The sequence below is a fragment of the Nyctibius grandis genome, chromosome 5, assembly GCF_013368605.1.
Source record: "Nyctibius grandis isolate bNycGra1 chromosome 5, bNycGra1.pri, whole genome shotgun sequence".
Taxonomy (NCBI): domain Eukaryota; kingdom Metazoa; phylum Chordata; class Aves; order Nyctibiiformes; family Nyctibiidae; genus Nyctibius; species Nyctibius grandis.
The window spans coordinates 72,621,495-72,647,238 of record NC_090662.1 but is presented as its reverse complement, the minus strand read 5'-3'; the positions used below and the strand labels follow the sequence as shown (position 1 = coordinate 72,647,238).

General features: G+C 49.5%; 2 protein-coding genes across 2 annotated transcripts in view; one reads left to right on the top strand and one right to left on the bottom strand.

Moving 5' to 3' along the window:
* Positions 1–25,744, top strand: part of CACNA2D4 (calcium voltage-gated channel auxiliary subunit alpha2delta 4) — a 131,784-nt gene that overhangs the window by 80,610 nt on the left and 25,430 nt on the right. The window lies entirely within an intron of this gene.
* Positions 1,915–8,520, bottom strand: LRTM2 (leucine rich repeats and transmembrane domains 2). The gene is made up of 3 exons (XM_068401024.1): positions 8,454–8,520; positions 4,153–4,743; positions 1,915–2,369 (listed from the first exon to the last, which is right to left on the bottom strand). The coding sequence occupies exons 1-3, from the start codon at positions 8,518–8,520 to the stop codon at positions 1,915–1,917; spliced, it is 1,113 nt and encodes a 370-aa protein (XP_068257125.1).

The following is a 25,744-nucleotide window of genomic DNA, read 5'->3' as shown; positions in this document are numbered from 1 at the left end:
CTGCAAAGCTGGGCTGGCTGCCAGCTTGTTTCCTGAAGGCAGGGATCACACCATCCACAGGCACTGCGGATGCACGACCTCCAGTGTCATCTTCCTCACCCAGGAATACCCACTGTGACGGGTTAGAGCAGGTTACCATGGCAATGTGCGCTCTCCCCTGGAGACAGCGCTTTATCCCACTTCCAGTGATACAAAATGAGTCCTTATGTTGAGTTCCTTTCATTTTTTTTCCCCTCTCACTTTTATTTTTTTTTCCTGTCAGGTCAGAAAGAGCTAAGACTAATAGGAGGCACTGCAGTCTGAGGGCTTCAAAATCTGGTTGGGGGAAGTCACCCCACGTGACAGTGGCAGTGTGCACAGTTGTGTGTGTGGGCACACCCGTGTGCAGCTGTGGATGGCAGAGAACACAGCAGTGATGGTGAGGGGAGCGTAAGTGGGCTGTGCTGCCTACTGTGCCGGACCCTTCATGGGCTCTCCCTCCTGTGCCATGCTGTGGTCCAGGTTTCAGCCTTTACCTCAAGACCCTCCAGAATTGTGCCCCCTCTCTTCAGTCGCCCAGCTGCATAACCCTACTCCATACACCGTGCTTGTCCTTCTGCCAGCCACGCCAGCTCTTGGATTGCGTGTCTTCTTCTCCCACCACCTTCCCCTAAGCTCACACTGCTCCTCAGCATGGGTTACACTACCGAGGCTGGTAAGCCACCTCCTCTTCTAGTCTTTCCTGATGACCCACTTCTCCTCTGCCAATCAAACATTTCCAAATGGAGGCTTCATATCCTTACTCTCTCCATTTATCATACAAAACATAAAATAGATAACAAGAGCGCACCTTATTATTTTCATGCTGTGTACTTATTTCCACAGACTCATGCTGTACCTTAATAACTTTGCCCCTCTCTGTCCTCTCCTGCCGATTTCCACTGGCTCTGCACTGTAGCTCAGATGTTTTTGTTAGCTCCTCAGTGGCAGGGTGCATGTATTGTGTCTGAAGCAGAAGGTGGTACACACTGTTATGATGAGAGTAAGGTAAAGCAGCTGAATATGTTCATGGCTGCACGCAGAGGGCAGACCAGCATGGGCATGCGTGGCTCTGCATGCGCAGGTGGGGTGCCTGCATGTCTGGAGCTGGGGCTGACTCTGTGTGTGTGTTGGGATCAGAATGAGTCGGTGTGTGTGTGTACAGGAGGATGGCTCTGTATCTGTGCACCTCTAGCAGATGACGTGTGTCTGTCAGCTGGCAGATTTCGACTTAGCCAGGAGCAAAAAGAGGGACACTGTGCACCCTGGCAGCATGTTAGAATGATACAGGTATCTTTCCACCTTTAAAAGTGAGAAGGGAAATCTCCTCCTGACTGTTGTCATCCTCTAGGGACCTTCCCTCCTTTCTGATGTGCTCTTGGCAGCACTGACTTGTCGGGTAGGCAGCAACTTACTGTCACACAAGAGCAGTGACCCTCACAGCGAGCCATGGACACTTCTCGTGTCCTGCTCCTCACATAAGCTTTCACAGAGCTGCTGTGTGTTTGCAGAGAGCTCTTGACAGGATACAGGATGACACAGGACCAAAGCTCAGAGGATAACACAGGTTCCCAGAAGGTGCCAGCTGCCTCCACAGCAGGCATGCGAGAGAAACTCTGTGCAAGGGCATGAGGCACAGCAAGCACTCGAGGTCTCACTCTACTTTATTTGTCTGGGAGGGCCCAAGGGTGAAAGGGCACAAAATGGGCCAGGGGCAGAGGAACAGAAATTGAGCCAGGTGCCCTGACCCCCCAGAAGCATGTTGCACTACTTGGGTGAGTGGAGTAATAGCACAGTCTGTCTGTCTGTCTAGGAAGATGTATTTTGGGAGGACCTCATGCTTGACTGCTCTCAGGTACCTTTGTTCATTGCTGTCCCTTCCTTCCTAGAAGAGTTTCATGCCACAGAAGAGATTTGTTTTTGCTCTTCATGTTCACCTTCTGTGTCACCCATGAGTGGCTGCCTCTTCTTCAGCTCCCGGTGGTACTTGGCCATAAGGGAGGCATAGATGCAACCATACGCAGCTGCCACCACCATCATGATGCAAACAATGCCGCAAACCACCCCTGCGATGATCACAGTGCCAATAGCCCGGCGCACGCTCACAGGCCTATATCGCTGTTTCTGGGGGCATCCCACACTGGGCTCCACTTCTGTTTCTGGGCTCGATTTAGATTTGGAAGGAGTTGGGTTTCCTTTAGTGCAGGGTGGACCAGTATTGTCCAGCACTGTAGAGCTGTTCTCATCATCCAGCTGGGAGCAGTAGTTAAACATCTCCATGGGCACCATTCGCATGTCCTTCCCTTTCAGCTCCTTGGGTAGGGTACATGCCAGCTGGTCAATTTTCCCACCTGTCCCAATAGAGATAATAGGAGTGAACCACAGCTGCATCCCGATACAGTGACAGCAGAGCTAGATCCTCATGTGGAGTAAGCGCGTATGACTCCATTCACATCTGCTAAGTATTTGCCCTACAGAAGTCAGGCAGAGCATCATTATGGTTATCAAGTGGGGAACTGCTTTATTATAGCAGTGGGCCATAAAATCCAGTCCCTCATGTGTGAGTATGTTGCTGAATAGAGAGAGTATTCAAGAGAGCCTTCCAGATCCTCAGTGCTTGTCGAAGGTGGAGGGAGGGAGGAATGGCTGTGCCTCCATGCACCGGGCAGAAGGACCACACGTGGTATTCTTTAAAATGATTGTTTTGCCTAACTTGGAGACATTTTGCATGCCTTAGCCATCCACAGCTGGAACAGCTTCAACCATGGCAGCTGGCTAGTATGCTTCTGCCTAGGTTGTATTTGACAGTAGAACTCATGGTGCATGATATCTGCATAGACATCTTTCAGGCCAAGACATGAAAGCCCTCTGAAACCCTCTATTAAGTCAGCCTCATACTGTTCAGTGAGTTATGTAAGTGTCAGTAGGACCATTTTAGAAGAGGAGAAATTAAAGCAAAAAGATAGGACCAGGCTGTATCTTCTCAAAATAACAACAGACACACAGTCCCATCTTCTAACAGCTAATCCATCCCCCCACTGTGAAAATAGTGACAGATGTTGAAACAAATGCTTGAGCGAGGTTGGGCAATTTCTTTGGAAGGGGAAAAAAAAAGCAAAATTAACTCTGTGTGCTTTCCATTGACTCTGTGATATGAGAGTCAAGAAAGAAAACAAACCAAAAAAAAAAAAAGAGGAAAGTGGCACTCGTATTCTTGTTTGGTTCTGCTCACACGAATGCATATTTCAGACTGCAGTGTAGCCATAGGTGTAGATAATGTCTTTGCAGCGTAGCCGTGATCAGCAGCGATGTGACAGCTGGCTGTTGCTATCCGCATGATTTGCGACCCCTTCCTACTCATTGGCTCCAGCGACAGAAGGTCAGGCCTTCAATCGTCATTCCTGTAAAATATGCCATCTTTCCTTGAGTCGCAGCTCCTGAAAGCATGTCATCCCATCAGCATTCCTGCTGAGTACGTACCTTTCCAGCCTTTCGTATTTCAAGGAAAAGCTGGAAATACAAACTTGTCAAAAACTGTCTGGTTTGAAATAACAATTTTATAGCTAGTCTGACATGGGGCCTGGCTTGTTAATTTGAGCTTTAGTTTGGGTTTGCCAATATCAGTTGCAGTATTTTCCTAAGTGGCACTGCTTCCTATGGTTCTTTTGTCGAAAGCAAACCTGATGCTTTACAGCCAAATCTGCTTTTAGTTCTCCTGGCTTAAGAAAGAGAACAGGACAGTTGTTTTCAAGCATGAAAAGCATTTTTTCTCTTTAGGCAGGAAGGCTGAGGGGAACTCATAATCCTAAAATTTTGATGTTATTTGAGGAAAGTTCTTTCCTCTCCCAAGGAAAAAAAAAGTAATCTTTCAGATTAGAAACAAAACAAGGAAATAGGAGATCTGGGGCTGCAGAGGACTTCTCAGCCTGGCAGTGTTGCTGTATGAAGCTGCGGTGGGACTAAACTGTCTCAGCATTGTAGCACAGCCCTCATGCTCCTTGGCTAAGATCTGGCATTCAGGTCAGCCTGACCTGCCAGATGTATCTGCTCGTGTTTCTTCCCTGCCTGCATTTGTCTGCCTTTCCATGGAAGACCAGCACTTCTGCACTTGGCTCCCGCTGCGCAAGCACCTACCTCTGTAGGAGAACCACTCCATCCAGTGCTTGAAGTCTCGGAGGTTGCAGTCGCATTCCCAGGGGTTATCCCCAACTTGGAGTTGCTGCAGGCTGGTTAGCGGTTCAAAGGTCACCCTGTCCAGGCTCTGCAGGCGATTGGACCTGAGAGAGAGGGAGCGGAGAGCAGGCAGGTCGTCAAAGATGCCCGAGGGTATCTGGGCCAGGCCGTTGATGGAGAGATCCAGCTGGCGCAGCAAGGCCATGTGTTGCAGCAGGTCCTTGTCCAAGGCCCGGATGCTGTTGTTCCTCAGCTGGAGCTCCGTGAGGTTCCCCAGGTCACTGAAGATGTTCTGAGGGAGCTGGTCCAAGAAATTGTTGGATAGATCCAGCCTCTGTAGGGCAGAGAGGTTGGAAAACACTGCTCCCGGCAGGATGCTGAGTTTGTTGTTGAGAAAGAGGAAGGTCCTGGTGTTTGTGGGGATGTCTGAGGGAATGGAAGAGAGGCCCAAGCCGCTACAGTCCACTTCCAGGTTGCCACTGTTACACTTGCAGGAGGAAGGGCAAGCAAAGAAGGACTTGGCAGCACATAGCGTCAGCCAGCAGCCAAGCACTGGTAGGTGAAAAGCAGAGGAGAGAGAGCACATGTATTAGTGCTTTCCCATCCTCACCCATCACCACCTTGAACACAGCTACGGCTACAATATGACCCTCACAGTGGGACTTTTTGGCCCAATGCCCTGCAGCATAATGAGCTTCCTCACAGCTACATCCCTTTACTGCTGGCCTGCACCCTGGCAGCATGAGTTACCTCTTAGTCTTTTTTTATGAGCAAGCAAGTAAATATCCTTCCAGCTTCATAAGGGAGTAAGAACAGTGCATCCCAGAGGACTTTGCTGCCAGATACTACAGCACTGGAAGCTGTCAGAGGAGAAAGGAGCAGAGAGCAGTAGGAGATGTCACCTCTGATAAAGGACAGCTCTTTCTATACAGTCAGGGTTGAGAGAGAAGGGGCTGGTATATATTTAAGAAGCTCTATTTTTTCAGAAATAGACATGTTAATGAAAAGCTTTTAAGAAAAAAGAAAACAAAACCACCTACATCTCAGTTGTGCTCCTGCAGTTTGGATCCTAATCTTTGTGATAGATCAGGCTCAGGTCTAAGTTGGCCTCTAAATCAGAGTATCATTTGCTTTCCATATCCACAGTGTGTTGTGTGGGCCTTGTGGCAAGAGACTTTTTAATTAATTAGATTACATTACAAAGGGATGACCAAGAAAGCTGTTAAAAAGTAGCAAGGAGACCCTAAACCACTGGACACCTGGTACTTGCCATTGCTCTAAAAATAGTTTCTGAATCCCACAGCAATAACCCCACAGGTATCTCCTCTGACCAAAATTGCCCATAGCAATGGAGATGAAGAAAAGAATTGCAGGTTGGTAGTTGAAGGAAGGGGTGTTAAGAAAAGAGTTAGCACACACCCCCTTCTCCTGCAGTGTCTCAAAGGTAAGGTCAGACAATGCACAAAACAGCATTTTTTTGGAGCTGTTGTGGATCACCATTCCAAACATGGGTACAGATCCTATGAGTGGTGTCAGGACACTAGTTACCAACCCTCTCTGGGAGCCAGTGGCTTTTAAAACTCTCCTTTCTGTGACAAAGAAGCATCAGCAACAGGAAAGCAAGCTTTGTGCCTCCTGTCGTTATAGGAGTGGGAGTTATGTTTAAGCAGACTATGTAAAACATTTGCATCCTTCATCTTAATTCCTTTTGTGGAATTGAGATTAGTTTCTTCAACGTGGGAAGCAATTCAGCTCCATCACTGTTTTTTAAGGTGACAAGTTTGAGCATATGACTAAAACTGAAGGAGGTTTGTCTGTACATCATGCCCTGTCCTTTCCATTTCTCACTTTTCTTCAGAGAAGGCAGTCACTTGGGGTTGGTAGAGTCTTTAGGGGTGAATGGTAGCTCAAATGGATGCATTTATTGTCTTGCCATTCTTTCCTGGACCGGAAACCAAATTCTTCTGTCCTGTTTTTTTCTGAAGAACCAACAAGCAGGTGTTTTGTTTCTTAACCCCAAGGGAATTGTGAAAGGACTGTCATAGGAGAGGGAGCCAGTGGAGACTCATGCTATGGAGAAGTTCTGCCTGGAAGAGCTCTGTAGTCAGCCATACTCTTCCTCTCTTCCCTTGCACCACTCTCTCTAGAGTTTAGTCTGCCCCATAGCCCATTTTTTCATATTGATTTGGTTTCTGTCCGTGATGCTGCCTTCATACTCAAATCCTGTCATCCTGTGTCAGGTCTTTTTGTGTTCATAGCGATCCTTTGTGTTCATAGCGATCCAGATTTTTGGACTGGTAGCCTAAGGAGACTCCACAGCTTGGATCCTAAGCTATATGACTTTATTAAGGATCAAGGGATAAATGTTGAGAGAGAGTGTCTCTGCTCTTTTTTATTTCATCCATATTTCACAATTCCTTCAAAAATTTTTTTCTGTCATACAGTTGGGATCTCAGGTGTGCATCAGCCCAGGCCATGCCAATGCCTGTGCTCTTTTAATGATAGTTATGGATCCTGATGATGAAATACAATAGAGATCTTTACCCTGAGTATCTGTGTGTTTTCTTGTAATGCAAAGGTTGGGGTCAACCTCAGAGCCTGTGGACTGGCTCAGTGCAGGTACTATCTGGCTGGCTGATATTTTATTCCATTCAGAATACATTGTGCTCTTGTTGTAGGGAGAGAATTAAAAGAATGGGAGCTAGAGTGGGGAAGGGAGAGAGCCATGAGTCACTCAAGTGACCCCATCTTTTCCTGGATGCTTAACAAAAGTACAGTATTAATAATAGATTGACAGCTGTGATGATAAGATAACACTTAGCTGCTTTGTACACCAAGAAAGGCAAGAGCAGACGGTGTGTAATACTATACAGGTGGCATTCTGATCAGGGCTTATCTCTCAAAATGCCTACCCACCACCAGCCCTGGCTGGGAGGCTGTAGGGTTCCACCAGTATGTATGCTGGCAGTGGCTGGTAGGAACAAAGTCTCAGGCAGCTGGCTGTGGTTATGTTCAGAAACTGGATTTATGCCAAGTTTCTGCAGCCATGTAGGATGTGCCAAAAATGTCTTGTTGTTACCCATATATTGCATTGTGCTGTTGGAAATATTTTACTAAAATCACAGAGAGGAGAAAGTCTGATTTCATTTTCAGTCCCTACAAGAGGTGCATCCACTAGTGCTGAGACCAAGGAATTCATTGCACTGATTAGGATGCAGCTCTATGGGGGGAGAGAGGCAGGGAGGCAATAGACAGAACTTGAAGCTGTCTTTTGGCCCTACAGAAGGATGAGTAGTCTGTGGTTTTGTGTCAGGAGAAGATAAAGTTACTTTGTGGGGTGTTTGGTGACTCTAGTAGGTGGCAGAAAGCTGATCCAGCTATATCAGATTAAGTCAAGACTCAGTAGCATTTGTTATAAATAATTTATACAGCAGTCTAGTCTGTGAGAATGGATTACAAAGATGCCTGTTTTCTGGAGAAGGAAATAATTCCCCCAGCTTCTTACAGTGGCAGCCCCAAATTTGATCGGGGGGCAGGAACAAGGGAAACCACAGACCTGCTTGGCTGCTGGGCATGCAGTAGTGATGGACACTCTTCAAGTGCTCTCTTTCCTCTGATGCAGCCCCCAGATGCTTCTCCGAAGTGCAGGTGCATTCCCTGAAGCCCCACATTGCCCTAGCAGTCTCTACTCTGCACTTAGGGATACTGTAGGAGATGCCCTCGTCCACTGGGAAGATGTACAGGCTGAACTTTTACAATCTAATTTAAAAGAGATCTTTATTTACTCCTTGATTTTCACTACATGTGGCAGTGCCCAGTAGGAGAATTCTGCATTCTCATCCTGCATTCCCTTCTAAAACCTGTCATGATTTCTGCCATGAAGAGCTGGGAGCCTTGTTCAGCAGCCTGTGTATAAACCCCTACCACAGAGAAGAGTCTGCAGCTTACAGGATGCCGATCTGAGAAACGTTCAGGGTGGATCTTTGTGCAGTGGTATCTGTCTCACTGTTTCTCACCTGCCAGGCCCACTGGAATTCAGAAGCGATCATCACTCGCTGTCCCACTTTAAGCCCATCTTCAGCTTTAGAGTCTCGCTCTCCCTCCCAGCTAGCCTGGCCTCTAAAGGAATCAGGAATTAGTTCAAACATCTCCATTCTTAGCTGTCCCTCTCCCCTATTCTTAACCCTGATGTGACCTATTTTCTTTCCACTCCCTTGACAAACAGGATCATCGTACTTAGTACCTGAGTAGGCATTACTTACAACAAGCCTCTTGCCACCTCATGAGGAACCTGCTCCTCCACCGGTGGCCAGGAGTTGTAGGCAGCATTGTTGTTTTCTCCAGAGTGTCTTCACATCCACCAGCCAGCCTGGCACATGGCCCCAAAGGGAGGAGGAATGACCTTGTAGCCTGCCTGCCAGGTCCTGGAGGGAGAGAGCAGAGCAGAGTGGGTGGGATTCGGTTGTCTGGGTGCAGGACAACAGGGCTGGGCTCAGTGTTGTCCTTTCTAGAACTAGAGTTTTGCCTTTGAGGCATCAGTTCTGTTTTGGAGGAGAGGTGGAGGATGTTTCAGGAGGCACAGCATGACGAAGGTGCAACGTTCATTCACTTTGAACCTCGCAGTGCAGAAATAAGGCCTGATTCACTTAAATGCCGAAGAGACAAACCTGTGCTTGAATAGCCTGCTATGGTAACTACATTAGCCTCACACTCAAGGTTAACCTGATGAATTGCTGAGGTGACCTTGCCAGGGCAACAAACTCCAGCTCATTCCCTCTCACCGCCACGCAGGCTGGTAACACCTGGGCATCCTCTCCCTGACGCACGGCTCAGCCTCACTGAGGTCCGGGCACCAGCAGCTGCTGAGATGCTTCTCCCCCTCCCATATTGCCCACCAGCGCTCCCTTTCTGTTTTAAGGTAAAATGGATGTGGTGGCTAGAGCGGGGCTGAGCAGAGCACAGCTTCAGCTTGCGGATTTCACACTGCAGCAACTGCAGGAGCCGAAGAGCGAGTGAGCCTCGGAGGACGAGGGAGGACCTGAGGCCGGGGAGACTGAGTGGGAGTGTTGAAAAGAGAGGAATTACATCTTAATTAGAAGAAGGAAAAACGGTCAATTTAATTAGAAACCCAAAGACCATAAACTCTCCCCTGACAATAAGTGACTGACAACAAGTTCCAACTTCCCTCCCGCTTCCCTTTTGGATACAGACAAGCAGGAAAAGGGGAAACACCACAGACCCTCCTGTCCCCTCTCTGACGTGCCACCCACAGCCACAGCAGTGGTTAGATAGGCACATTTCAACCAGGCTACAGAAATAAACCATCCTTCATCCCCTCTGAGGGGCTCTGGCAACATCCACAGCCGTTATTTTAGCTGGGCGCTGCACTCCCACCGGAACACTTCTCCCCACACACGTGCCAGCTGCTCCCCCTCCCCCAGGCTCCCGTGACTGATTTATTTTACATGGGAATGTAAACCACTAGGAAATATTTAAATTAGCGTCTCAGTGAGAGAGATAAGCAGGTTCAGTGCCTGGACTAGTACATTTTGCAAGGCTATTTAGATCATTTACCCAAATGCCGATGCACCAAATAGGTGAATACCTCTCATGGCATCGAAACCAATCCAACCTTCACCTGCTGCAGCCCCCACTCCCCAAACCAAGCTGGAGCCCCTTCCCTGCAGTCACCGCTGAAGGAGAAGCTGCACAAATAGCTGTCCCCATTTGGTGCTTGCACTTGCCCTGGCCGAGAAGGAGACTTTCAGCCTCCCCCATATCAATGTCTCCATCCTAAATGCCACCCCCGAAGCTCCTGTCCCCGGCTGTACGTATCAACAAGGAGGATGAAAAGCCGCAAGCACTTACCTGGAGGGGCTCTGCCCGCAGCCACTTCCACCCGACTCCCCGGGCACTGCCCAATTAGTCTCTTCCTTCCCTCTCCCTCCTTGACTTTCACTCCCTGGCAGCAGGCTTTCTGTGTGCTCTATTTAACTCCCTACAGCACAGGAATAAACGGTAGAGTTAAGCTGACAGCCACAGAGCCTTATCGGCCTGCTGGATAGCGGGAGTCGATCAGCTCCAAACCCTGTGGCCGAACGATCGTGTCCTTGCTCTCAGCATCAGGGTCTGCCTGCCACGCTCTGTCTTTCCCTCTTCCCCACGTTCACTCCATCTAACTTTGTCAAGGTTATAGATAGCTCTGTTCCTTGTGCTCTTGCCTTTTGGCTCTGTTTTGTAACACCCCATCTGTATCAGCTGGCTCAGCTCCAGTCAGGGGGGCTAAGCTTTAAAAAAAAATGAAAGCCAGCTTCCTTGGGTGCTTTGTGACATGGCTTCCCTCTGCAGTCTCCCCTCAGCCCAGGCCCTCGCTCAGGCCGTAGGCTGGTGTCCTCCCCATCCCTCTTGCTGCTTTGTGCAATTCAGTCACACCATCCCCAGGTGACAGCGGGGGGCTGGAGCAGGACCAGCATACCCAGGTGCGAGGACGGTGACAGGGTCAGGGTTTCTAGCCCTAGCTCCTTCTGCTCTGGCAGGGCAAGTCCAACTCTTGCTGGTTTCTGGTACCTCTCGGGCACCTCTTCCTTCAGGCAGCACCAAGGCTCAAGCACAGAATGCAGGGTGGAAGGAGCAGCTATGTATAAATAAGCCCTTTCCCTATGTTTAGAATTTATTACTGTGCATAGTGATTAACACCTGTTCAGGCTTTAAGGCTGTCTCCTGCGCTGCAACACACACAAAGATGGAGGCGCCTTGATAAATCCAAGATTATTTTAAAAGTATGTCACATAAACACAGCGCTCCCCACCCCATAGATAGCAGCCACCCTTTTGCACTCACACACGTTTCTAAGACTTAAAATCAGCTATCTTCATGTACGTGTACAGATATAGTTGCCAATCTGGCTTACATTTACAAACGTGTGCACAGAGTTGGGCTTGCACATGTACTGGGGACTCTTCTGTGACCTGTATTTATCAACATCCATGTCTTGCACGAAACTACCTGCTTCTCCAAGCATAACATATGCTCAGGTGGCAGAGCAGTAGATGTGGAATAGGTAGAGGTTCCTGACTGCTGAAGTGAAAGGGCTAATGAGCTTCTGCATTTACACCTTGAAGTAGTATGTTTATGGAGAAATTTTAACTCCAAGGATCCAGAAAAACCCCGTTTCTCCCACGCATCTATTGCCTATAAGCATGTTAGACCCTTAGTGATTAGTATTCTGCACCCAGGAGAGAGCAAGGAGGAAGAGAGGGTTTTTGAGAGTTTCTTTTATAAAGGTTTTCTCTGATTTGTCTTGAATTCTGAATTAACTGTTTTACTGTGGCCCAAGAGATGCCTTCTGCTCTGCAGAGCACCAGCCCAGCTGCACTCACTGCCAACGCAGCACTGGGAACCCCATAGTCCTGGGGCAACCGGCACCTGCCCACACCTCAAGGCTCTCCAGAGCACCACCAAAGCTGTCTGGCTGCTCTCAGCCTGGCAGCCAGGGACTTTTCCAGCAGCAAGGACTCTGCCAGACCTAGGAGTGCTCCCCATATACGCCCAGCCCAAGAGGAGAGGCACCATGCCATCCGTTCTGAACTAGCGTGGCATTGCCTGGGTTTGGGGGCTCAAGGCTGATCTGCACTGCTGGAGCTCTGAATGCTCTGAAGTCAGCCAAGGGCTCCACAAATCAGGTATTAGTCTTTCTTCTGAGCTTGCTAGATGGTTCATTCTCCCAGGAGTGACATGTCAGCCAAATGCCCTGTGATCCATGGGACACAATGTCCAGAGGTTTCTTCCACGTGCTTGGAGTTGAATCTCTTTTCCAGATTCTGGAGTAGCCTGTGGGGCTGGTGATGGCCTTTCCTTCCTGCCGTTTGATATAGCACATTAAAAGACAACTTTTTTAGTTTCAGCTCAAAGCAACAGAATGAAATCATCCATTTCTGGCCCATGGGCTCCAGCAGCCAAAAATACACGGAGCTGAAGTGCCACTTGGACATTTGGTGTACTGTCAGACTCTAGAGGACTCTCTAATGAGGATTCCCCTAATTAGCTTAAACAGGGAACTTTACTTCTGGGGTGGGGGAATGCTGAGGATATTGTAATGACTCTGCAGCACTTGCCAGGGCATAAAAGCTACAACAGGCACTATCACTGTGTTGTGCTTCCCTTCTCCCTGCCCAGACACCAGTAATGTTTGCAGTATCACTCTAAAGCCTTAGCTTTCCTAAGTCGGGCCCAAGGAGCACACTGTGAGGGTGGGGAGGGTTTCAGTTTACTGCATCCACATACTGGTTTCGTAGCATTTTCCAATTCTGTGGCACCTTCTATCCAAAGCTTTCCATCTGCTCTATGAGTGGCTCTTACCATGGTTGTAGGTGTTGTTATTTTGTATGTAATGACCCCTAGAAGTAAGGCTGAGGTCATAGCCAGTAGTGCCTCTGCTCTGGGTAGGTGGATAAAGTTATCCCATTTTCTAGATGGGGACACTGAAGCTAGAGAGACATGTGACTGTGTCACTAAGATGAGCCACTGTCAGAAGCAGAGCCCAGCAGCCTCTGTCTCTGATTATCTCTCCTAGCCCTTCGCACTAACCATTGGATCATGGCTCAGGGATCAGACTCCGTTAACAACCTGGCTTATGAGCATTGGCAGGGCATGTGGGTGACCTATATTACAAAAGGGTAGGAACAGAGGCTGCAACAGATGCCAGCGATAAATTATCAGGAAGTACATGCAGACATTCATCTCTCCCCCACACTCCCCCTGACAGTGTGGCAAAGTCCCTTTCCAACACTGAATTGCTTTAGCCTTTATCAGAAAAGCAGCAGGGTGAGGGAGGGCACGGAGGATGCTTTAATGAGATTATCTTTTTTCCCCTCCCCTTTCCTTGTTGCTTTTAGGATTCCTGTTTTATTACCATCACCCCATAATGGAAGGTGACAGTGGTACTCAGCATCCAGTGACTAAAGCATGATGTTCTGTGTTCATCAGCCCTCGGGGGGCAAGAGTCGGTACACAGAGGGCAGGGAGACACGTCAGGCATGTGGGCTGATTACAGCAACTGGAAGTTCATTAAGTAATCTGTCTGAGGAGCCCTAGTGTGGAATCGTGCTCCAGACAGTACCACAAGTGGGTTTAGATGGCATGGAGATGATGCCCATTCTTGGTCCTCCAACAGACCTAGGTCAGTCAAGCAAATTATTGACCACAAGAGGTCACGTTGTCTCAGCAGCAGCTCCTCATTTGTTGTCTATTCAGACTGCAAAAGCACCCAGAGGTGGCAGCCAAGCTCAGCAGCACTGTAGAAACATACAGTGTGTGTTGCTGCCCCAGTGAGCTTCTCAGCTAAATAGCTGAGGACTTCATTTCCAGCACTTGCTGATTTATTAACACATGTGTTCAGGATTCATTAGCGTTGTGCTGTCACAATCAATGGAAAGCATATTTTAAATTCACACTAGAAACCCAGCTGCAGAAGAAATGGTGCCATCTGACTTGCAGTGATCGATCACAGCTAAGCAAAACACCTCATACAGAAAGCTGTAAAGTAAGTAGAAAGTGTGCAAAACCCTCTCGGTATTGTAAGGGACTCTGCCACATTCCTGACTTGGTGTGAATAAAAATCTCACCCTATTCTCTGGGATGTGAAGAGGTCAAAAAGCTTCTGATCGTTGAAATGACAATGTGTGGGCATCTCTGAAATGCAAATGTGATTGGTGTTAAAAAGTTTTTACTCCGCAAGCCCTTCCAAGAGGGATCAATTTTATCCCCATTTTATGGAGGGATAAACTATGATAGAGGTAAAAATGCTACTGAGTTTGGCTGTCTGAAATTTCTGCTGCCAGTTCTTGATACCTCATCATGACCCCACACCAGTTCTCTACTCAGGATTTTCAAAGCTGTCAAATGCAGTGCTTGCACTGGGTCACTTGGGATTGTAAATGCTCTCCTGTCCTGCAGGGATGATTTGTAGGGCTTATCAAAGTTACACAGAATAAAGGAGTTTTGGCCAGGCTTTCCCAAAGTTTCCTGACAGGCCTGTGGTAAAATCAGGAGAGAAGCCAGTTTTCTTGATTCCTCATCCTATACCTTAACCAGGAAACATTATTTGCATCCCAAGCCTCCCTGATGAACACACAATAACGAGACTGGGAGATGTCAGAGGGGCTGGAAATACCACGGGCATCAGGCCCCATTGAACCCTCTGAGAAAGTACAGGGCATCTGAAGGGGAGCCAGGGCAGGTAGCACTGATGGGAAAGATCCAGATTGCTGCGGAGAAGTGGGATTCCTTGGGAGGCTGTGGAAGCAGGTGGGGACACCGGGATATCCAATACGGGAGTGACAGGAAAGTCCCAGCACAGCGAGAGTGTGGCATATGGAGGAGGCCCAGAGCAGCAGCAGGAGGCGAGCTGAGGGGGCAGTTGACAGGAATAAATCCAGCCATGTGTGTGCCAGCATCTTCTCCGAGTATTATTGAACACGACAGACCACGTGCATGTTTCCTCTGTGCAAAACGGAGGCAGCTGAGAAGGGAAGCGGGTGAGGGAGTGGGAGAGGGGCTCAGAGGAGGGACATGTGAGCTGGCTACCCAGTTTCCTCCTCTCTTTCTTGCCACAGAGTGATGTTTTTATTCTTCTCACACTGTTGGCAAAAATCAGTAACTGAGTGAGATGTGGAGAGGGGTTCTACATGAAGACTGAGATAACGTTTTCTGATCCAGCCGGGAACAGTTGGCTGTGGGTGGTGGCTTGTCACCAGCCCTGCCAATTCTAATCCAGATCCCAGTTTTTCTCTCTCAGCTCTGGAATGAAGAGCCTTTTCTACAACTTTAATTTCCTGCAGGGGTTAATCCCATGGTCAGTAGTAGCTCAGGCTCTTAATCCTTGCAGCCAGCCCCTTGACAGGAGGACTGCAGCCGCTCCTGACCCGGCAGGTCTGAGGAAGGCACCCTTTTACTCCCAGCTCCTCCTTTACACCCCACAAACATCCTTCAGCTCACTGGCATTTAAAATGCCACTCTCCCCTTCCTGCCAATCCTACCCCAGGGGTGTGGGTGGATGGCATACCCCAGGGAGAGGCTGCAGGCAGATAAGGTGGCTTAGTGGGAGAATCCTGGTTCTGTGGTCCTCATTCCCCTCCCCACCCCACCCACGGGTATTTTCTGCACTTCTTAGTTGGATGATGCTCCGGATCCCAAAGTCTCTTTTTTTGTTTCTATTCATGTGGTATTCAAGAGGGAGGGTATGTATTCTTCACATTTGTGAAGAATTCTCTGAGGGCTCAGAAATTTTCAGATGGCCCAGTACCTTCCCTGTGTCTCTTATTAGGGGCAAAGGATGCAGCAGATCCATAAGAGGAAATGTGCTAGCCTGTCTGAAATGAGAGATAAATTTACACGCACAGAGTAGTAGATGGAGGTGCATCAATTTAGCAGCAAGATAGGAGCACAAGGCCAAGTGCAAGGTCCTGCATGCAGGACGGGGCAATCCCAAGCACAAATACATGCTGGGTGGAGAATGGATTGAGAGCAGCCCTAAGGAGAAGGACTTGGGGGTGACGGTTGATGAGAAGCTCAACATGAGCCGTCAATGTGCGCTTGCAGCCCAGAAAGCCAACCATATCCTGGGCTGCATCAAAAGCAGCGTGGCCAGCAGGTCGAGGGAGGTGATTCTGCCCCTCTACTCTGCTCTCATGAGACCCCACCTGGAGTACTGCATCCAGCTCTGGGGCCCCCAACATAAGAAGGACATGGAGCTGTTGGAACGAGTCCAGAGGAGGGCCACAAAGATGATCAGAGGGCTGGAGCACCTCTCCTATGAAGAGAGGCTGAGAGAGTTGGGGCTGTTCAGCCTGGAGAAGAGAAGGCTCCAGGGAGACCTTCTAGCAGCCTTCCAGTACCTGAAGGGGGCCTACAGGAAAGCTGGAGAGGGACTTTTTACAAAGGCATGTAGTGATAGAACGAGGGGTAACAGTTTTAAACTGAAAGAGGGTAGATTTAGATTAGATATTAGGAAGAAATTTCTTTACTGTGAGGGTGGTGAGACACTGGAACAGGTTGCCCAGAGAAGCTGTGGATGCCCCTCCCTGGCAGTGTTCAAGGCCAGGTTGGATGAGGCTTTGAGCAACCTGGTCTAGTGGAAAGGTGTCCCTGCCTGTGGCAGGGGGGTTGGAACTAGATGATCTTTAAGGTCCCTTCCAACCCAAACCATTCTATGATTCTATGACTCTATGAAAATGTAAGTTTTTTTATCAATATAAGCTCTCAGTTCACAGTTCTGTCCCTGGAGCGCTAGGCCAGATATTTATCGAACAGTACAGCCAGACTGCCAAGTCAAGGGGCTTCCAGGTCAATTACAAGAAACCCCTGTTATATCTTATGGGAGCCAAAGCACTTTGAGCTTCTGCAAGCCTGGGTGATCCCATGCACACAAAATATCCTACACCTGCTTGTTTGCCATCATTCATGTCTGCATTAGCCCAAGAACTGGCTTTGCCTTTTTTCATAGTCTGTATTCCGCAATATGCCGGGACCTCAAGCTCACTAGCCTTCCTAGTGCTTGACTCTTGTTACTTTTGTTTCTTGTGGAGAAGCCGTGATGGAGAACTGCTGCCACCTAAGCTGCTGAGTGAGAGAGTCCCTCCCCCTCTTCCTCACCTTGGCTGTGCTTCCCCAGCTGCCAGCCTCTCAGAATGAGACCACTAGCTGCAGGGGTAGTGGCTTGCCACTTTGGCAGTTGGAGCAGAAAGAGAGAGAGGAGGTAGAAAACACAATGGGACAAGGGAAGAACTTCACTACCATCTCAGCTCACAAGCGTGTGCCACAGGCACGTTCACGGCAGCAGGGATCATCCGTGCACGTGCAGAGGTGGGGCAGAGCACAAGACGCCAGCAGTAAAAATCCTCTCTGCTCTTATCATAAGGGGGTCGGTGACCCAGCACGCATACAGCTCCTGGCAAAGCTCCCAAGGAAAGGCCGACTCTCATTGTTCGCACACGATGCATTTATACTGAACTCTGAAGGAAACCTTTTTCTGCCTTAGGGAGTTGCATAGATCTGTTTCACTTGGTTGCCACTGTGGCATGAAGTCAGCAGTGCTGCATGTTAGAAAGCCTGGAGCTTTTCTTCCCCTTCCCCATTGCCCCCCATCACCTTCCCAGAGCATTCAAGAGGGACATCCCCACAAAGTCCACACAAACTGCATGGAGTCTGGGCTTCTGCCTGCAGCTCCAGGGGTGCCTGAGGATCTCTGGGGCACATTTACACTCTTTACAAATTAGGAACTTTGCCCATAGCTCAACAAGATGTGGTGACAGCTCTCAAAACCCAGAGCTCCAGCCAGGATCCTTGGATGCATCTGGGTTAGCACACACATCACAGCCCCATGCTGCAGAGCTTGCTGAGGCTGGGGAAGGTCTTCAAATTTGACGTGACTAGTTTTCTGGAGAGTTTGCAGCCTCAGAAGAGATATGGGCATGGCAATGTTCACATCCCCTCAAAAATCACTAAATGCAAGTGGTGTGGAGAGCAGGGCCCACCTTCAGCCCCTCTGCCCCCACACAGGTACCTCACAGCAAAATCACAGCAGCAGCAGCACACCCTGCTTTGGGGAGCACTGGCAGCAAAGAGCCTCACCAGGAGTGGAAAGAGAGCCCAAGTGATGAGTGCTAAGTCAAGTTGCCTCTAACATGTCCTCTCCAGACTCAGGATGTAGTCCTACTTTTTTATTCCTCCTGTGAGGGCATGGTCCACGGAGAAGGAAGCTTCCCAGCTTCCCAGCCTCCTTGGAGTGAGGAGGAATGTGGCAGCAGGGCCTGTCTTCAACGTAACAGCCTTTGCTTGCAGTCAGTCGTGAAGTTCAGACTTGTAAGGCCTTGCTGTAAACTTAAGTCTCAGTCCTTCCTGTGATGTGTGTGGGGCATTGCAGTGTATAAATAATGGAAAGTCTCTTGTTTTCCCATTCATAAAAAAAAAAGAATCAAGAAAGTGTCATTTTCATTTTTTAAAAAAATTGCCATATAATAAAATATGCCATTTGGCTTGATAAGCCAAGCACTGAAATGTGAGTTAATACTTGCACAACCTTAATTCAGCGGCTTGCATGTATGCATTACAACACAGCCTTTGCTTACCCCAGCAAGTACCATTTCTTTTTTTCACAGGACCCTGTCCCATACTCAGTGCAAAGGACACATGATGATACTCAAACTAACAATGAGGATGTTGTAATAAATAAGGCTATTTTTATATGGTCAGCATTAAATATTAAACCGCAGTTTTGGCTGGTGGCCACAGTCTGTACGTTCCTAATTTTGCGGGTGCCCACCACAAGACCCGAGGGGCCATTTTGCAGAACTGCTGAGCACTCACAGCTCTTTTCCAAAATGCTGGCAGCTTAGCCAGCAAACTGGTACGGTTTCAAGGACTCAATGGCACTGAGAACCAAAAGGCTCCAAGCTCTCGTCCTGCACCTGCTGTTCTTCCCCGTGTGGCTAAAGGGGAAATCTCTTTTCCCTTCAAAAGCAAGGAAAACAACTGCTCTCTCTTGCCTCATCAGGAGCATAAATTCTCTATCATCAGCTACGAGGCAACTGTAGCAGCGAACATCTTCAGAACACCACACGACAGTGAATAATGATGTATTGCCTGCAGGGCTTGGACGGCAGGCAGTCAACAAATAAAACAGGCACACACTTTGCAGTACCAGGAAAAAAACCACACCAGCCCCCTTCTTCACTCCCTGAGCACTGTGTAGCCAGTGCCCTGAATGAAGCAGCTTATGAAAATACAGCGTGTGATCCTACCAGTCAGGACTGCAACCCGGTGCAGATGGCACGCTGCCCTGAATCCCGACGTTTCCTAACTTTCAACTGCTTGTTTTTGCAATGTGAATATATATTTCACATAATCCCACCTCTTGCAGGTGAAGCAACTTTTCCTTCCAGCTCTCCAGCCTGGAATTGAACTGGTTTATAGAAAAGAATTTTCCTCTTGCTATTAGGATGCCCTCAGCCACACAAAGCATTTTTGTGAGCCAGAATTTCGGTAAAGCCACAGCAGGAATAATGTATGTGTTACAGGGTATTTCCATGCAGTAGGGACAGAAACAGCCCAGGACTCCAACTGCAGCTCTTTGCCACTGAGCACTGGAGTGTGTGTCATGGTGTAGCACTCTGGAGCATTACCCAGCTGGCAGGAGCATCCCAGTATGGTCATTTGAATTATGACCTGAGCCACCCAGGCTTGGGACAGATGTCAAGCAGTGTAAGCAGCTTCTTGTAACCAAACATGGCAAGTGAAGGAAACTGCTTGGTCTCTTTTGAATCAGCAACAGGCAAGTGCTGAAGAGTCACCAAAGAACTGCCCAGAATTGCCCTCCCACAGGCTTAAGCCTGTCCCCATCCTGTTCCAGCCTCTGCCGCTCCCTGGGTGCTCCTGTCCAGGTGCTGTCATGCACAGCCCTGTGCTGCTGCTGACCCTCCCTGCTGTACTGAGACACAGGTCTGCCTTCATCAGGCTTCTGTGGTGCTGAAAAGCCTAGAAAATCCTTTCTGCATCAGGTTTAGAAAAGCCAGAGGAAGGGCAGGAGGCTGGAGTACCTCATGAGGATATCCGAGCTGGGAGTGCACCTTGCCAGCATGTGGCATTCACTTTGCCGGAGGCAAGGGTAAAGCTATGATCTGATATAAAAATTACATAAGAGGGCTTCCCCCCTTTCTGTCCGCAAACAGCCCCTTTGCTCAGGATTCACCATAATTCCTCCAAGTGAGCAAGATACACCGGCAGAGACTGCACTGATGTCTGGCAGGGAGACAACTCCCGCAAGCCTTTTGCTCATGTGGAATAATTCCCTTGCAAATGTTGTTTGCCCACAGCAGTTAGAGGAAGATCCACCCCCTGTCCCCCAACAGACCTGAGCAACAAGCTCAGAAGAAAAAAGGTCTGTGATTCTGGAAAAGCACCCCCTCCTCCTCGCTGCTAGGAAGGTCCCCTGCTTTGTGACACATCCCTGTGTGCCTTTAAGGGTGCCCCTGTCTTTTATGGGTTTCCTGCAATAGCAGCTGCACCAGCCCTTCCCCAAATGAGATCTTCATTTCTCCCTCCATCCTTGGGTGGCAGATCAGGCACCTGCAGCAGAGCTCTGCTGTACCCTGCTCACTACCGTTGGCATCAGGGATGCGCTGGACGTGGCACATTCAGGCTACCTGACAGTCCACAGCGTGGGCCTGGGGCCTGGCTCCGTCATGACCTGGTTGGAGCAACAGCTCCAAACATCCTCTCTCCCCAAAGCGGGAGAGCTCCCATTTTACACTTCTCTCTTAATTAGCGTGAGATGCAGTGGCAGTGATAAACTGAGGAGACAGCAGGAGAAGGGGGGCAGAATGCCCTGTGCAAAATGTATGTGTGCATGTGTCTGTGCATGTGTATGTATGCACACATGTCTATATGCACACACACACGCTAACACACATATATACACAAATCCATAGGTGGCTTCACATCAGCTCATTCAGGACCTTTTCTCCCCCTTTCTTCCCAGGCAGTGCTGGAAAAGGCTGTGAAGTTTCTCTGTGCTGTGTTTCACCCCCCCCCCGCCTCAGCGCTGTGCCTTCCACCCAAAAGTTCAGAAATTGCAGGCTCAGCCTGTGGGGATACTGGAAGCAACTTGGGACTTATTTTTGGCTCTACTTGTGATATGGCATCTTTCACTTCATGTCCTGTGGTCGTGTCCATGAGCTTTGTGAATGAAATTGTACAGGCACACACACACACACACACGTACACATATACATCCCCGTCATCCTAAAGCCTGTTTACTGAATGCTGGACCTGTCCGGTTTTGGTCCTCACTTCTCTGTTTTAAATTGTTCTTACTAAGACAGCTGAGACCAAAATGATACCCAGCAAAGCCACCATGGGTCCAGGTGAGTGACACCTCGCATGTTGGCCCCTCTTACAGCCCTGAGGAAGGAACAAACACCAGGGCTTTCTGGAGCTGCCCAGTACCCAGTGACCACAGCACCACGCGCTTAGCCTCAAAGCTGCACCTGAGCTGCCCGTGCTGCAGCAAAAGATGCTGGTGCCATTCACGGCTGGGAGAAGTTGCTCCCAGCTGCCCGCACTGAAACTGGACTGGAACCAGTACCAACAGCCTCTGCAGCAGGGTTGTCGTTCTGCCTTATCGGGAAGATTGCTGCCTGTCAGCCTCACACAACCAGGACTTCTCCTCCATGCTGTCTGGCAGATGGTGCTGCCCCTGACTGCCATTCTCCTCCCTGGGGAAACTGGTTCCTGGGGCAGCCCCACTGATCTCGCATAGTCAGGGAGCAGGGGGGAAATACAAGAGAGACATCTTTACTCACCTCTCTCAGGCTGGGATGGACCCTCCTGTGAGAACGGCAGCTCTTCCAGCAAACCCAGTACAATCCCAAAGCAAATCCAGCAGAAAGTCCCCCCGTTGCCGGCTGGGCTCTCGGTGGAGCCTAGTTGTCAAGAGCCCCTCCTAGCCAGCCACTCGCCCCGTGCAGAGGACAGAGGAGCCGCACAGCGAGATGGCAACGTGGGAAAGGGACTGTAATCCTCCGTAAATAATAAATAGGGGGAGAGGGAAAGAGAGAGAGAGGCGGGAGAGGGAGCGACTGCGCGTGGCGAAGTGACAGCTGGGGGTACATCTGTGATGGCAGCAGCACACGCACGGGAGCGCGCACAGACAGTGCAGAGGAGTCACCCTGGCAGGCAGGCAGGATCTGCTCCGAAACACCCAGAGGAAGGAGCTCGGGAGATTTTCATTTCTCTCAACCCATCCTGGAGAAAGGGCAGTTGCTCTCAGTCCCTCTCTCTCCCTCTTCCCCCCCTTGCCGCTATCCTTCTCCAGGTGCTGGGAGCCAAGGGGCTCAAGGAGGGATGAGGAGATGCCAATGCAGGGGGAGCTCCCCGCAGCCCCTCAGGAGGCAGATTGGTCAGGCAGAGGTTATGAGAGGAGGCACCGAGCCGAACGCCTCCTTCCCTCCCTCCATCCCTCCCCTGCCTGGTATGGTTGATGACAATAAACCCAGAGAGGAAGGTGCGAGGAGGAGAAGGGACGAGCCCTGCTGTCAGCTGGGTTTTGTATAGGGGTGAGGCGAGTGGCTGCAGCGAAGAGGAGGCAGCAGGGGAGAAACCCGGGGGCTTGGGAGCAAGGCACCCCCTTCCCACCGGTGCTCCAGAGACGGCGGGGGGAGGCAGCATGTCTGACATAGAGACTTAAGCGAGAGGTGCCCATGGCAGGCTGGCCGCATCCTGCCCAGCCACAGTGGCTGCTGTAACGCTTCCCTGCTTGGATGCAGCACAACCCAGCCTCTTCTTCCTTGGAGATCTGGGGAAAACTTGAGGAGTGCTGATGGGGGTGGTGAAATGAAGGGAATGGGTGAAAGAGAGGAGCGTTTGCACCCATGATTTCCTCCACTGGATTTGGTGTGTGGCAGGGAGAGCGTGCTCAGTCCATGTGTCCAGTGCAAGTGTTGGGTGCGGTGACATCCCCGCAGTGGCAGAGTCATCCCCTGCCCTCCCCGACACAGCCAGCTGGCACAGGGGTGGGTAAGCACCCGAATCCAGCCCACTGCCTCTGTCAGGCTTCCCTGTGTGCTCTCCTGTGGGCTCCTGCAGCCTGCTCCCCCAAAATCAGACCCCTTGCTTGGCTTCCTCCAGCTTGCTGAGGACCTCAGTAGCCACGTTTGCAAGAATTACTGTTGTGTTGATCCACTTGAACTGCGTCTTCTGCCAGGTCGAGTAGCATAGGCAGGCTGCCCTTGGTTTGAGCTTTTTGTTCTTTTTAACTTGCCTGGAAGTTATTTTTTAAATAAAATTTTTAGTGGACTTCAAGTAAAATTTGGAGTGGGGCAGCTCTGCTGCTGGCTCGAGAGGGAAAATGGGAATATTTCAGAAATAGGGAATGGGGAATGCAAATGGACAGTATGGGCAGGGCTGCCCTGCTGCTCTGGTACATTCTCCCGTTTGAATCACAGGTTTTTATTTAACCATTGAACCGGTGGCCATGAAAACAGGTTTTGAATGGCAAGGTACATCTTGATAAGCAGGATGTAATCTTGTGCCTCTTTGTTACGCCTTTTTTGTCATGCAGCAGGCCTGAGAATTAAATCTCGGGGAAAGATCCTTATGAGAACAGCATATGGATAATCAAGGAGACAAGCCAGGGAAGGCAGACAGAAAGAGAGAGAAGCAGAGGATGAGCTAATGAGGCAGACATGCTCAACGGAGGGATGAACAGGTGGAGGGGAAGGCTCTTATCTCCATGATGAATGGCAACACATGACCCCGGAGAAAGCCGGTTGCAACTTCCTTGGGTTTTTGCAGACAGGCAGGGTGCCTGCTGGTGGGAAGTCATGCAGAGGATGCATGCAGAGAGTCATGCAGAGAGTCATGCATGAGTCACGTTAGCTCATTGACGTGGTGAAGCAACATCTAACTATGCAAGGTGTGCAGCATTGCTCGTCCTCATGTTTTATTTCGTTGCTGGGATGCTACAGTTGCACAGGTTGTTTGCACATTAGTAGGAATAAAACTATTAGCTATGGTCTCTGCGAGGACTCTACGGTTGTCACTGTGCTGCACACCAGGGCCACTCATCATTTCATGGACCTCAGATCTTCCTGCTCCTGCAGCATACTCTTCGCCACCAGAGCAAAAAGGCTCATTAATGATCAGTTATACTTTGGAACAAGCAGAGAGTGGGGGGTTCCAGTTTTCTCCCTCTCACCTGAGCTGTAGCATCATCCTTACCTCAGACAGAATCACTGCTTTCCTCCTTTCTACCCATCCTCACCAAGAGCCTAAAGGCACCCGGGCAACTATTTGCTACTAGCACTGGGAGGGTGTTTGTGGCCTGTTTCTCCTCAGCTCCCATGTCTTCCTCAGGTCACCTGAATGCGTGGAAGTTTCTCACTGTTCTTGCCAGGAGCTGCCAATCCACCCCAGCTGGCGAGGAGTGGTGCTGCTGGGCAGGAGCATGAAGTAATCACTCTAGTATGGTTCCCTGTGATGGGTACCATCCAGACAGGCAAACCTGGCTGCAAGGCAGAATAGCCCCCAGATTTGCTTTCAATTACATCTTCAGAATGTGCCATGATGTGAGGAAGAGAGTGGTGCTCACTGCAGCTCCACAGGGAATAGCTAGAAATGTGTGCTGGACCGCTGGGAAGGAAAGAAAGGGCTGGTGCAGAGAAGATGAGTAAGCGCAAGCCCTACGGAGAGGTTAGGGCTGCAAGATTGCATCCAAAGGACAAGGCTTGCTGAGAGATGACTTAGACGTGACTGTAAACTATGTGGAAAGAGGAATGAGGGAGCTGGGAGACTCTGCTTTCTGTCGCTGCCACTGGTCACCAGTGCAAGCCCCCAAGTACTCTCCTTCCTTATGTTGCAGGCAACTCTGTCCAAGTTCAATGCATGCTACTCATGCCTCCTGGGCAGAGGCAAGGATTCACAACCAGGGGCTAAGCTCCTTTTGAAAAACAATTTGAGGCTAGATGTTCCCACTGGCAAAAACACGAGCCACTGAGTAAGTCTCTGCATTGCAGGGTTAGTTATGTAGGTATGAACTCCTCTTCAAGTCTCATAAAAACTATGTGTCCTGGGTAATGCTCAGTCCTGTTGATGTGATCTGCTGTGATAAGGGGAATAGCTCTTTCTTGAGAGGGTTTTAAAGGATAACAATGAATTTATTTAAAGCTACATACCAGATCAGATGTGTGGGCCTCATTGGACTCAGGAGCAACAGCATCATTTGCCTTCTGTCATGGACTGCCGATTTGTCAGCAGGGGCACCAAGACAAACCATGCCTGTGATAGCCCCACTGAAGCTGATGAATCTTCACCTGGGCTGGACTCAGCCCAGTCCTTCCTCCTTTTTTTGCATTCTTTGTCTTGTTTGGTTTGTGCTCTGCAAGTCTTAGGGCAAGGCAGCTCCACAAAATCATTCCTTTCCCCCACATACAGGCAGTCAGATTCAGTCTACAGCAGGGAGAACTGGGCAAGAAATGCACCTGTGAATGAGATTTTGTCAGATGTACCATCAGTGGGAATGTGACAAGGACACTGGTATAAAAGGCAGAGCTGATGCCAGGTGACAAGGTCTCTGTACATGCTGCAAGAAAATATACCGTCGCATACTCCGGTTTTAATTCATATCCATCTGAATTAGAGCATCAGATCATACTGTTAGCTTAAAAGCACCCACACGATGTGATTCAGATTTAAAAGATCTGTTCCCCCCTTTGAAGCTCCTGCTAGTTCAGAGGAAATCTGTAGAAACAGCAACAGTTCATCCGCCTGATACTGGTGCTTGTGGAAAAAAAGCTCGACCTCTCCCTCTCTTCTTTTTCTCCCTCCCTTGCACTTTATATGCTATTTCAAGGTCCTGCTTGAGGCTGTAATTCCTGCAGAGCTCTTGGATTCAACTAGTTGACACACAGCCCCGTTGTTCCTCGTCACCGTTCCAGGCTGCGCACGACTGCGCTGGGTATTACGTGTGCTTGTAGGCAACCTGCCCGGGGACAGCTAGGTT

Coding starts and splice junctions, on each gene's coding strand:
- LRTM2 (XM_068401024.1), bottom strand. CDS start 8,520: ATGCTGCCTACAACTCCTGGCCACCGGTGGAGGAGCAGGTTCCTCATG. Junction 4,744..8,453: donor GAGGTGGCAAGAGGCTTGTT/GTAAGTAATGCC, acceptor TTCACCTACCAG/TGCTTGGCTGCTGGCTGACG. Junction 2,370..4,152: donor GGAGTGGTTCTCCTACAGAG/GTAGGTGCTTGC, acceptor CTATTGGGACAG/GTGGGAAAATTGACCAGCTG.